The following is a 14,080-nucleotide window of genomic DNA, read 5'->3' on the forward strand; positions in this document are numbered from 1 at the left end:
CAAAATGGCTGCAGGGGCACTTGAACTAATGTTATTTGACCAGCTCGTTCAAGCATACTCCAACATAATTCGATTAATCGAGTCTGCTCCAATGTAATTACAGCTCATTGGAGCAGCCTCCATGGTTGTGTATAGGCAGGTTTCCAAGGTATATGTAGTTAAGGGGGGAAGCTTTTCCTCCTCGGCTCTGCCCTTCGGCTCCTGGATTAGTCACAATCCAGTCATTGCTCTCCTAGCATGGGGAGTTGTGGATCATGGATCTATTCTGTGGATGCTGAGTTGATCCATAGTGAATTTGATTGTCAGCTATACCAGAGCAGTATCCAGGACAGCAGAGAGAACTGTGTTTAAGTCTGACTATTCCACCTTTGTGGTTCCCTGATCCTAGGCTAGTCAGAGGCTGGTTCAGCCCCTGACATGACTTAGAACTGTCTGAGGTCACTGTAGGTTTCATGTGGTTATCTGTCACCTCAGGAAGCTATTCTATCACCTGAGGACTACTGTAGTGAAGGGACTTCCTAGTCATGTCCTCTTTACTAGGCTAATCCTCTTTAAACTTGGAGGAGAAGGCCTGCATGGACATAGAACTTCTATCCAGGCTCTATAGCTCCTGGCAACTCCTGTGCACCAGAGAGAACATCAGGAGGAAATCATCAGGAGGCCAACTCCCTGTGGCTCTGGAGCAATGCAAAAAAGGGCAAAGTGGAGCCAAAGGTTTGATTCAGTGTCTTGATACACCAAAGTTTTCAGTTCACTAAGTGGCAAACATGTTTATTTTCTGCAGGTAATGCTATAGGAGTACATCTGTAGAGACAAGTACATAACGTGTGGATGAAAACTTGCTGAATAGAGTCAGGGATGGTGTGAAGGAATGAGTAGAGACACCACTTTGTACAGCCTCCTGCACACTTTCTATCTGCTACCAAATACTTCATTTCTGCTGCACTGGATGCTGCTTTGGTACAGTTGAAGATCAAGCCCAATATGTTACAAATTCAGCATCCATATAATAGATTAATAGTCTATGTCTCTCCATGCCAGGAGTGCAGTGACAACCACAAAAGATCCAGCTGTCACATCTGTTACTATTCAGGTCCCGTTCAGGCCTGATGTTCAGAAGTGCTGAACAGTCACATTTCCAGCTAAAGTCAACGGCACATGCTGGTTTCCAGTACTTTTGAAAATCAAGCTTTGAAAAACAATTAATTCTTGAAAATTTGTCTCAGAAGGCAGAATATGACACTTAACTGAGAAATAAAACACTTCAGATAAACCCACTTCATAGAGCCTAAGGCGTTGTCACAATATGTGGTTTGGATCCCATATTCACAAGTCCTTCACATGAGCCCTTTTTGCCCCAACCTCTACTTTTTCACAGACTTATTTTGTTTTTTTTCATTTTACAATAAATTGTGTTTCTAACAATACAAATTTCTTGCCCACAGAGAAGTAGCAAATACACAGCACTGGAAACTTTTAAACCTTCTGCTTATCCACCATACAAGTATATCTTAGCCATCCGGGGCACATCCAGACAAGTGCACACCTGCGGTTTGTGGCACTGCAGACCCATCTGTGGCACTGCAAACTGTATGTGCCGCACATGCAGGCATTCACCACACTGCTAATTTGCAGTACTGCAAGATTTTTGATCAGGAGATCCCAGTGTCAGAAAAACTTGCAGCAGAAAAAAGTGGGATGGCACACATGGTGGCAACATGCACCACCCAAAACCAAAGCCTGGCCATCCAGAACTACATTCCAGCTGCCGGCCAGGCTGTGCATCACTGGATCACTAAGGCTGTGTGAAATTTCGCCAGCAGTTTCATTTTGATGCTGTTTCAACTTGTTTCAAGCTTGAACCAGTGAAATTGAAGTGAAACAGAGAGCTTTGAAATAGCCTTGAAACGAAATGAAGCAAGTCAAAACATTTCAAAAATTTCAAAACGTTTCGAGTTTTGAAGCTCAAGCAGGGAAGCTTGAAGTTGCCTGCAGGGAAACAGAAACTAAAGTAAGGAGGGGGTGGGGGAAGGAGTGCTCTCATAATTGACAGGATAAGTGACTGTCATCCTTTCCTGAGGTCCCTTCCAATCCCAGTGCTCTGGGGGTAAGATGGAAAAACTGTATAAAAGGCAACATTTTTTGAACTGCCCTGCTTTCTGCCTTGGTGTCAGTTGAGTGAGGGTGCACCTTAACATACACAGAGTGTCACCCACCCATGTCATGACTTTTGCCTGTCAGCAGCTAGAGGTTCAGGGCCCCAGAACCCAGACTCCCCCTGCACAGATCTCCTTGATACCTGGCAGGATTCATGGCCACAGCAGGGCCTAGCAGGCCTGCAGTTTTCACCCCCCTGTGCCTCAAGACAGAAACAGTCCCACAAGCACCCATGTCACGGGTTTTGCCTGTCAGCAGCCAGAGGTGCAGGGCCCCAGAACCCAGAAGCCCCGCATCTGTCTCCTTGAAAGCTGACAGGCTTCATGGCCTCAGCAGGGGCTAGCAGACCTGCAGTTTTGACCCCACTGTGGCTTAACACATACACGTGACATGAATTTTTTGCTTTCAAGACTTTGAGGTGCCATTTCCCTGAAACCCCTGCACCTATCTCCTTGAAACTTGGCAGGCTTCAGGCCCTCAGAAGGAGTTACCATTTTTTGCAAGTTTCATCCAAATCAGGCCAGAAGTGACAACATTTTAGGCTGTTTTGAGCTTCCCCATTATAGCCTATGGGCAAAATGTCAAAACAGCATCAAAACAATGAAACCATTTCGATGAAACAAAACAGAACAGCAGTTTTGAATCGAAACAAAATTCAAAATGAAACGCTGTTCCGTCGAAACGCAAGTCAAAACAGAAGAATGCCATTTTGCACAGCCCTATAGATCACCACTGCCAGAGCCCTGGGAGGCCCCCAGGACTCCAGATAAAGCTGTTGGGGCCAGCCCAGGTACTGCCTCCTTTACTCCATTTGGGGTAACTTGCCACATGCCAGAGTATGCATGCACAGGCATTCCCCAGGAACAAGTAGTAGTGGCACATGGGGAAACACATGAGTGCTCATCTGGATGCACCCCAGTAGTTGAAACTCCCTTCCCTTACTATTAGTATGCCTCAACACTGTTGTCAAACAATCAACTCTAAGTGTGAGGATAGGCTTTGAGCTTTGGAAAAGAAGAATGACAAGAGTCCTTGGGCATCTTACAAACTGACACTGTTTGTATATATAGGGATACTGAGGGCATATGCATGAAGGGCCAGGATCTTTATGTCATCCTTCATATTCTGCCTACCTGCCTTTAGAGTTTATTATTATTTAAATGGCATGTAGAAGCCTGAAAAAGATCAGGGCTTCTTTGTGCTAGTCACTATACACACATACTGTTCTTCTTCCAAAGAGCTTAGTACAGGATAAGTAGAAAAAAAAACCCAGTAATGGGTGCCAGGCAGGAAATATAATTGCTTAGGGAAGTTGTAGAATCTCCTTCACTGAAGCTTGTCGAGAAGAGGCCAGATGGCCACCTACCTAAAAAAGTTGAAGAACAGCCAATCCTGAATCTGTGCAGGGGGTTGAGCTTGATGTCCCTTGATATTCCCCACAGCCCTATGATTCCAGGATTATTCCATTTCCAGAGATGAGGAATTGAGGCATGGAAAGAGGAAGTGACTAGCTCAAGGACACATGAGGAGTCACTGGCAGAGTTGAGTATTACAGCTAGACTTCCTGATTCCTGATTCAGTGTCTTAACCAGAAAAAAAGCAATCTTCCCCCTTCCTTATGATTGGAGCTCACATGCAGCTAAGTGAAGGAAGCAAAAGGGAGCTCACAGAAGTTTTAGTATCCTTCATGACAACCCAGCTGGCCCAGTCTCCAACTCTGCACGAGCCCAGGAGCTCCCCCTGGAGAACCCTTGGCCACTCACTCTGTGGACTGCAAAGGGCAATTCAAGGTAGTTGTGGTGGGAACAGCCATGGCCAGAAAAAGTCACTATCACCAACCTTTCAGCCATGCAACCAGCTCAGATCTGCATGGCTAAGTTTGTAATAAACCTAAAACTTCTGTTGTTGTTGTTTAAAAAATAAACCTGAAATTATTCTCAGCATATCAAAAGATCCAAGAAACCCATGGGACATGAAGGACAACTTTGGAAAAAGTAGTGTAGAGCTTACTCCCATTCAAGGCGTGGCCACTCTGTGTCTGTTACTAATCGTGCAAGTCAGCTCCTAGGAGGGACTGGACCAAGATCACCAGTTTATTTCACACACACATATCTGAACAACCATCAACGTATGGAAACTCCCAGTAATTATTAATCTAATCATAATTTGAAACAGCAACCTACAGGTAAAACATTTTAGATCCCATTTGCTAGTGTCTTGATTGCCATCCAGTCCTCTATTACATGCTGTTTTAGTTGATAACTACTATAGTTATACAACAAATGTATACAGCCATTCATACTTACTTAACTACAAGTACGCTGGTGAGGAAAAAAGTGTCAAATCATTATTAATTATATTTTGAAAAAATGTTAGAAGCTCCAGTAGCTGTTTCATGGATGTCTACAGTTTATTTTTAATAAATCCTGCTTATTAACTATTTGGATTACATTAGCATCTAGAGGCATCATCTTCAAACTATTGGGAGCTGTACAAACACAATGAAAATACACCCCAAAGCCTATAGTCTTATTGCACAATTATTTATAAAACTGCCATGTGAATTGTATACACAACACAAAAAACCAGAAGACACATGCCATTGCTTAATAACTTTAGTAGATAAAAGCTGAGGAGAAACCTCAAATGTTGCAACTCTGCTATACTTAACAGAGCACAGAATACATAGTAAGAGTGATGATTTAAAGAATCTGAAACAATTTGTCTGCTTAAAATTATTTCAGATATAAAGTATTCTCTACAAAGAACTTTCAAAGCCCTTGTGATCCCTAGCCCCAAAATTACAGTTAAAACATTAATCCTGCTGCTTTGCATGTAGTATGAAAGCATAGCCTTAGATACAAGATATTGATAAGCCCCATTAGATATTTAGAAAATTCCCAGGAAATTTAATCCATTCATATTAAGAAATGAACATTTTGCTCACTTCCGATTATGGCCCTGTGTATAAACACTACTTCAGTAGTAGCATTAATGTGAGAAGATGAGCCATAATCCAGATCCCTTGTGTATACTGAGTGAAGATATCTTTTAGGGATAAAAAAGTGAAATAACCCTCAGTAAAGCTTCTAAACAAGTCTGAACTAATGAGGAAAACATCGGTACACTCTAGGTTGCTGTTACCTAATGCATCTGGCATTTTGGAATAGATTAAATTGAATCTAATAGTCTATGATACAGCTTTCTCTTTACAAAGCCCTGGGATGCCACTAATAAATACTGGCCACCCCATAATGACTCCACACCTCTAGAGTCAAGACAAAACATCTTATAGGAAATCACTGCCTACTGTGACATGAACCACATCAGTGAAACCAGGTGCAACATCCATCAAAGATTAAAAGAGCAGAAAATGAACACTGCTGTGACCAAGAACACAAAATCGTGTACTGACTGCCACAAAAAATTAGAATTGAGCAGGGGTATGCTCAGGCACTCACAAATCATGTGGCTGCAGGAGAGTCCAGGAAATTGGGCTGTGATTAACTCTTTGTGCCATCCTCAGCTATAGCAACATTCTATTAGTGAAAAATGTTCAGTTGTGACCCTCCAACAATATAAAGTTTTTTCTGCTCTGAGTTGAAGAGGAATATGAAAGGTACAGATAGCCAGCAACTTGTGTTTAATGCTCAACCTAGGAGACCTACATGAGAGCTTTTGCTCACCAGGCCAGCAAAGGACACTGATAGCACGGAGGTCCTATGCTCAGTTTCTCTGAGGAAAGGAGTTCCTCGTGTAACATTACATCGATCCTTCTGTGCAATTTAGGGGTGGCATTGAAGGACACAGCACTGAGGGGCCTCAAAGGAATGCCTGTTATTCTCTTTGTTCAGAAACCATGCCACTACAAAAATACAGTTGGAAAGCAGCATTAGTAGCTGATACATAATACAGGAAGGAATATGAGGAGGACCTCTAAAGGGCCAGAAGCACATGAAGAATTCTTGTGACAACTTCATAATAATAGTAAAACCTCAAGTTTAAGTAGGAGTGGAAGCAGTGCCGTAGCAAGAGGTGGTGAGCAAGGTGACCGCCCTGGGCGTCAAAGTGAAGGGGTGCCAACAGGCACTGTCCAGTTGGGGTAGGACATGGGACAGAGCCATGAGTGGCTCACTGGGGAGCTGTGGGGACAGCGGGGGGTGGCTCCCACCACTGTGTGCGCTCCCAGGCAAGCATGGGGGGCGGGGGCATCTGCCCCTCAGATCTGTGCACAGGGCAGGGGCGGGCTGCCACTGCAGGCTTTGCCCTGGGTGCCAAACTTCATTGCTATGGCACTAAGTGGAAGTAACCTACAGAAGAAGAAGAAAAAAAAGTGATGCTGTTCCTTTTCCTGGCTTCATTACTATTGGTAGCAGAAATGCCTGCACAAGCAGTCTTTAGGAGAAGTGTGTGCGCATGGACCTAGGAACAGAGTGATTACATATTGGAACTAACTATGGTGCCAAAGAACAGACAGGTCTCAACCTGCCTACAATTATATGAAGCATTTGGCAGCTTTCTTAACAGACCACTCTATGTGCCAATAACTTGGTAAGGTGAAAATGAAAAAATGAAGTCAACTATCAACTTTGACTAACTAGCATGTTTTACTATCACACTATTAGATTTGCCAGTTCTTCTGAATTAAAAGCCAATCTTGCCCTCTGAAGTCAATGGGAGTTTAACCATTGCCTTCAAAAGAGAGAAGGACAGAGGTCTTAGTTGTGGATATCTCCTTTTTCAGCTTCTATCACAGTGTTTATAGTGTCTCAAATCTGACGGATTGGTTCTTTGCAGTTCAGGAGTACCTGGGGACCCAAGGCTCTGCTGAGTTCATGGACAAAGTTAATGCCATCCTAGCTTTCCAAAAAAAAAAAGCCTTTCAGCCTAAAGCAGGGCTTTGAAGGAAAATGGAGTTTCTGATATACTCTAGTTAAATTGCAATGACTATACCTAGGAAAGCAATAGTATGTTGTGTTCTCATCTCACCAAATATCTGTGTTTTCATTCATTTATTAACATATTCCCCCTTTTCTCCTCCATATTTTCACTTTTCCTCTGAGCATATTACAAAGAACTATATTTACTTGCTTATTATTTTCATAGAATCATAGACAATTGGGGTTGGAAGGGACTTCAGGAGGTAATCTGTTCCAACCCCCCTTCTCAAAGCAGGACCGTCTCCAGCTAGATCATTCCAGCCAGGGCTTTGTTGATCTGGGCCTTAAAAACCTTCAAGAACAGAGATTCCACAGTCTCTCTAGGTAGCGCATTCCACCCTCCTAGTGAGAGGTTTTCTTAATATCCAAACTAAACCTCCCTTCCTGCAACTTGAGACCATTGCTCCTTGTTTTGTCATCTGCCACTACTGAGAACAGTCTAGCTCCATCCTCTTTGTAACCATCCTACGATCAGAGCACAGGGCTTGGAACAGCTGCTGGGGGAGAGGACAGTTTCCCAGCCCTGTCCCTCAATCAGTTAATCAGGGTACTGGGTTAGGAGGAAATTGCCCTGGAAGTGGGACATCTCCCCCCACCCTCTGGAGCCTATGCCTGACCCTGGTGCCCCCCACTGGCTCAGGTCTGGCACCTGAGGGAGCCTGGAGCTCCCCCTGGCTGCTGTAGGGGGGCAGAACAAAGCAGGAGTAGCCCTGCACTGAACATCTCTGGTTGGGAGCAGATTTGCTCCCAACAGGCCCATGTGTAGACAAGCTGCAGGGGAAAGCTTACCGTGCCTTATTTTACTGTGCAGTAGGTTCATAGTGCATTAATAGCATCTGTAGATGCGCCCTCTGACTGCTAAATTGATAGCTATGTACATAGGCATTTTAATGTGCTAATTGTTATGGTATCCATGTTTATACCTTAAATTAAGATCCCTAACTTCCATTTAATTTACCTTAAAATGAATGATAAATCAATTAAATTATTTATCCTAAAATATCAACGTAAATAGAATCTCAGCTTTTCTGAAGCCAAAAGAATAGAACATAAGCATATTAGAAAAGATCACTGCTACATCCAGCTGGTATCCTGTCTCACACGGAGGTAGGGAATGGATGCTGAGGGAGAGAGTGAAAAGTGCATGTCCAGAATTCAGAAGTTGGGGCAATTCTGATCCAAAGGTTGCACCTCTATCTACCATATTCAATATATATAGATAGACTTTCCCTCCAAGAATTGGTCTCATCTGCTTTTGAGACGGGTGAAGCTACCAGTCTCCACAACATTTTGTGGCAACGAGTTTTACAGTTTAATTACATGCTGTGTGAAAAAAACTTCCTTTTGTCATTTTAAACCTATAAGTAATAGTTTCATTATATGTCCCTTAGTTCTAGTATCGCAAGAGAGAATAAATAATGAATCCTTATTTACTTTTTCTGAACTATTTAATATTTTGTAAACCTCTATGATGTCCTCCCTCAAGGTTCTCTTTTCTAAGCAAAAAGTCCTAACCTCCTTAGGCTGTCTTCATGTGGGTGCCCTGATCATCTTTGTTGCCCTACTTTGTACATTTTCTAATTCTTCTATATTCTTTTTGAGGTATAGGGACCAAAACTGGCACAGTAGTCAAGGTATCCATAGATTTATAAAGGGTCATAATGCTACTTTTTGTTTTGTTTACAATTCCTTCTTAATTATTCAATTTTTGCCATTGACTTCAAAGGACCAGAATGTTATCCTTAGTGTTTATATTACGAGATGACTATCTGCTACAGAGCTGCTATTGCAGAGCTGCTCCCATTTTCAGTTCTTCCACTTTGCACTCCTTCCTGATGTGATGTGGAGTAACCAGATCTTTCCACCTCAGGAAGAACGATAGGGCTCATGGTGGTGCTTCTTAGCTTGTCAGAGTGATTAAGGTAGACAAAGGAAGAGCATCTTCCCTGCCTAATCACTAATCAGAGACTAAGCATGGCATAAAGAGATCACAAAATTGTTTTCAGGGTTGCTGCAGCATCCTAAAATAAAGTGATATTGGACTGTGGTATTTTGATACCATGATATTTGACAACCTCACGACACCAAACTATAACACACTGAAGCCAAATCCCTCTGTCTTAAAATAGATTTAGGGAGTATAGACGGGCAAGGTTCTTTAGGTAGATGTGATATCTTTTGTTAGACCAACTGAGTAGTTGGAAAAACAGTTCTTAGCAAGCTTTTGGGTGCAGTCACCCTTCTTCCGGCATAGGGAGACTCCAAGAAATAAATGCTGTTCTGAGACTCCGAGAAATGAAAGAAGCTAAAAAATGTGGCAGGATGTCAGTGAAAATGTAAATAGGTAGAAGTTAGAAAGACAAAAGGTAAAGTAGGGAAGGGAGGGGAAAGAAAGCAGGGGGAAAAAAGGCCAAAGGTGTATTCTACAATTCACAGTGGTAGAATACAAGGTAAAAAAAGAGGCGGTCTGTGAAAAAGGAAATACAGTAGTAGGAGACCAGGAAAACAAGAATGAGAGAAGCTAAAAGTGTGACAGGATGTCAGTAAGAACATAAGTTTAGCAACTTTGGGATTATGGCATTTTTTCTAGAAAAACAGAAATGGAGTTAAAGATTAAACATGGATTTTGCAAATGACAGGACAGCTCAGTATTATGGCTGGCCTGCATATATTGAGATGTTTTAAACAATCAGTATCTATCTGATAGTAAACAATAGTTTCATTATATTTAATCTAAATGCCACATAGGGACTTTAATTAACAAGAGTATTTTTAAATACCCTTTCATTTTGACTTAACCAGATTGATTATTGCAAAATGTGCTTTTTCTTACATATTTTTTAGGTTAGAGTCACTGAAGTTTCTCTGTAAGCTTTGCATTATGGTAGAAGGGAGAAAGGACAAGCTACTTGATTAATCACCTTTAAAAGGGAATGCAGCTGTGACTGTTTCTACAGGAAGCCGAATAAAACAAAATGTTGGGGTCTTTAAGTGAACTCAACAAGCCGAAATAGCTTTGTACTTGCATTTAAGGTTTTAGTGGTCTTTTATCTGCTCGGAAAGCCATTTATTGGGCTAAAATAATCTAAGTTAGAATCTCCTCTTAGTATTTCCACTTTCTAATAACTGAAATACCATAAGACCAAATTTCTCATTCATTCAGACCCATGCATGGCTCCCTATAGCATTAGATGTCCCAACAAACACTAACAAATATAAGTTGGGTTGGAAGTCCCATGAAAACACACTTTTCTCCTGAAGTTTCAGGTAGTTTGTAAGTTTGTGTAAATTGGAAATATGTGAATAACTGCATTTCTTACAGTATATTACACTGTGGCAGTTATGCTTCCATCATGAGGGTATGTATACACAGCTCAGTACAGAGATACCCAAGCTAACTCTAAATGAGCATGTTTGGGTACTGAAAAGGCTCTAACTGTATTAGCCTAAGGCTTTCAGGGTAAATTATTCTTCTCAGCAGGATAAATAAGTCCAGGCAGAGCTCCAGAGTGGCTGGGCTCTTTCAGTAGCTCAGCTGGTTCATTTAGAGCCAGCTCAGGTAGCTCTATACTATGCTACATTATGCATACTGACATAGCCTCAGAGAAAATCAAGCAGTAGAAAGGAGTGCTAAAATTAGAAAGGACTAAAAAGTTAGTTACATTTTTTCAAGTTCCAAAATACCATCAAAGCTTGAGTTTGGTTGAGCACCTGGGTTAAGGTTCAGGTCCTTTTTGTTTCTCTTGTATTTGATGCAATCTTTTTTCATCCAGTAGCTAGTGAGAGATTTGAAAAAAAATCCAAAGCCTGGTCCTGCTATCTATGAAATCAACAGGAATCTATCTATGAATATAAAAAATCAGGATTAGTTTACCCATTTCCAAGGGGTGCGTCTACTCAGTCAATAATATGCAGTGGTTACTGCACATTTAATTTAGTACTTGTATAATCAAGTACTAAATAAATGCACAGTAACCAGATTTACTGCACAGTAATCTTGGCAAACATTTTGTGACACTACTGCACAGTAGCCTAATAATACTGTGCAACTGCGTATTAGCAACGTTCATGCTGTGAGACACTATTGCACAGTGTTATTAGGCTACAACGCAGTTAGCATCCCATGTAGATGTGCCCAGTGAGCAACACTTATTTGTTGAACAGATTCTTTTTAGCCTATTCAATTTTAACTAGCAAAAACTGTTCTGAATAATTTTGTTTCAAGATTTGGGGGGTAGGGAGGCAGTGATTTCCAGATTTTCTCCCACTCCCTGCCTCCTGACTGCTTTAAATTCACCACAATAAGATTTCCCCATGTAATCTACTGACTTGAGATGCCTGTTCTACTGTGCCTTCAGGCATCTTCAGGGGAGTTTTCAAGTTTTGATTAGAATCTGTTGACTCCAACTCATCAGCCTCAGGAAGATATAAAAATTAAAGCAACTCATGTCTTGCCCTGCATGTTATCACTGCAGAAGGATCGCAGAGGGACAGCTTGCCAGCCATACCTCCATTTCCTGAACAAACCAGATAACCAGATTGAGCGACAGATTCGCCCAGGCTATTCGGCCAAGAGGTACCTCTTCAAACTCTCTGAAACCTGGGATCCTAGCATAATATACAGGCTCCAGTGTGCAGGTCAGTAGTGCCTAAAGTTAAGCAAGAATACTATAATATTTCTAAAGTAACCATTCAGAGATTGAACAGATTCAGTTCATTGTGTTACTCCTGGAAGGAAGAGGAAAATATCTTCCTAAATGATAAACAAAAGAAAAATAGCATAAACATATAAAATAAGGTCTTGAATATACCTTATTTTAAAATCAAGGACTTCACTTTTAAGTGCCAAATTCAACTTCCTTGGAAAATGATGGAAGGAAATACATTGACAACAGGAGTTGGATCAGGTCCAAACTCCTGTGCTGTGCACTAAATAATAAGGTCTGATGTGCTTATAACTTCAAAACACATAATATGTAACATGAGAAAATAACATATGTTCTTGTTCTGACTTGTAAAATTCACTGCTCTTCCCCCTTGCTTGACAAACCTGTCAAAATTGAGCCAGACCCAAACTACAACATTTATATCTTGATTCAAGTCTCAGCTTCCGCCAAATTAGGGGCTGTCGGTTTGGTCCTAAAAAGTACACCTACAGGTTTGGATCAGGATCCAGAAGTTTCCAGATTAAATGTTACCACTGCTGGGTGATACAGATCTGCAAGCTTGGTCTAGGCTAAACTCTAATCTAGACTTTATTTTATGTTACCTTCCATAGATAGAGATCCAAGCCCCATATGTATTTTTAACACTTCAGTCCAAACATATTTGAATAATCTAATATATAGCTGATATACGATATATCAACTTGGAAGGTGAACTAGACTGTATATGATGCTAAATATTCCTGTAAATCAAACTGTTTCAGATACTTTTTTCTAAAAAAAAAAAGTGATCTTATGCCCATGTGCTCTAGGAGAGTGTAAATGAAAGTATTTATAGTAGAATGGGGTTTTGTTTAAAAGAACATTTTTATTAGCAGTTTTCATTTTATCGAATTGGTACTGGCTACTGGGGATGACCTAATCAGTGACCTAGTGATCGATGGGAAGCTGGGTGACAGTGACAATGAGCTGATCACCTTCACCATACACCGTAAAGCTGGCAAGTCAGTCAGCAACACTGAAGTCCTTGACTTCAGGAAAGCCAACTTTGACAAGCTCAGGAGGCTCATCAGTGAGGCCCTAAGGGACCATGACCCCAGGGGCAGGGGAGTTCAGGATGAGAGGTTGCTCCTCAAGGGAGCGACCCTCAATGCACAAGCTAATTCTATTCCATCTCACAGGAAAGGCAGCAAGAGGGCACAGCAGTCCCCCTGGCTCTCCAGGGATCTAGCAGACCTCCTGAGGCTAAAAAGAAAGGCCTGGATGGAGGATGGGATTCACCTCCAAGGAGGATTATTCTGCACTGGTCCGGTCCTGCAGAGAGCAAAACAGGAAAGCCAAGGCTGCAACTGAACTCTAACTAGCTTTGAGCATCAAGGACAATAAAAAGTGGGGAGATACGTGGGGAGCTGGAGGAAAAGCAAGGGCAACATTAGACCCCTGCTGAACCAGATGGGGCAACTGACAACTGATGCCCAGGAAAAAGCCAACCTATTAAATGGGTACTTTGCTTCGGTCTTTCATCAGTCCCATGGGACGCCCATGCCTACTATGGGACAGGGAGGTCTGGGTGAGGGAGATCCCCTGCTCTCCATCAATGCTGATCTTGTGAAGGAACAACTTGAGAGGCTGGATACCTTCAAGTCAGCCAGCCCTGACAATCTACACCCCAAGGTACTCAAGGAGCTGGCGAGCATCATAGCCCAGCCCCTGGCACGGCTCTTTGAGAACTTCTGGTGCTCTGGTGTAGTGCCAGGAGACTGGAAGAAGGCCAATGTGGTGCCTATCTTCAAGAAAGGGAGGAACGTGGATCCGGCAAACTATAGGCCCATCAGCCTGACTTCTATCCTGGGGAAGATCTTAAAAAAAGTTTATTAAAGAGGCCAATGCCAACATCCTAAGGGATAATCAGCACAGGTTGGTTGCGGGTAGGTCGTGCTTGACCAATCTCATTTTCTTTTACGACCAGGTGACCTATAACCTGGACAAGGGAGAAGAGATTGATGTCATATATCTTGACATCAAAAAAGCCTTCGATCTGGTATCCCATGATCACCTCTTGGCAAAACTGGCCAATTGTGGCCTTGGGTCCATCACAATCCGCTGGCTGGGAAATTGGCTCCGTGGTCAGACCCAGAGGGTAGTAATTAATGGCAGTCACTCATCATGGTGTCCTGTGTCCAGTGGGGTCCCCCAAGGCTCTGTCCTTGGGCCCATATTGTTCAACATCTTCATTAATGATGTGGATATTGGAGTCAGAAGCTGACTGGCCAAGTTTGCCGATGACACCAAACTATGGGGCAAAGCATAAGACAGGCT

General features: G+C 42.2%; 1 protein-coding gene across 1 annotated transcript in view; it reads left to right on the top strand.

The window, feature by feature from the left end:
• The window catches only part of KIAA2012 (KIAA2012 ortholog), a 109,772-nt gene that overhangs the window by 8,218 nt on the left and 87,474 nt on the right, over nucleotides 1-14,080 (top strand). The window contains exon 3 of the mRNA XM_090044766.1: nucleotides 11,573-11,735. Coding sequence (XP_089900892.1) covers nucleotides 11,573-11,735 — 163 coding nt within the window. The remainder of the gene's footprint in view (nucleotides 1-11,572; nucleotides 11,736-14,080) is intronic.

This window comes from Crocodylus siamensis, chromosome 4 (assembly GCF_052110815.1).
Source record: "Crocodylus siamensis isolate JL-2025a chromosome 4, ASM5211081v1, whole genome shotgun sequence".
NCBI classification, from domain to species: domain Eukaryota; kingdom Metazoa; phylum Chordata; order Crocodylia; family Crocodylidae; genus Crocodylus; species Crocodylus siamensis.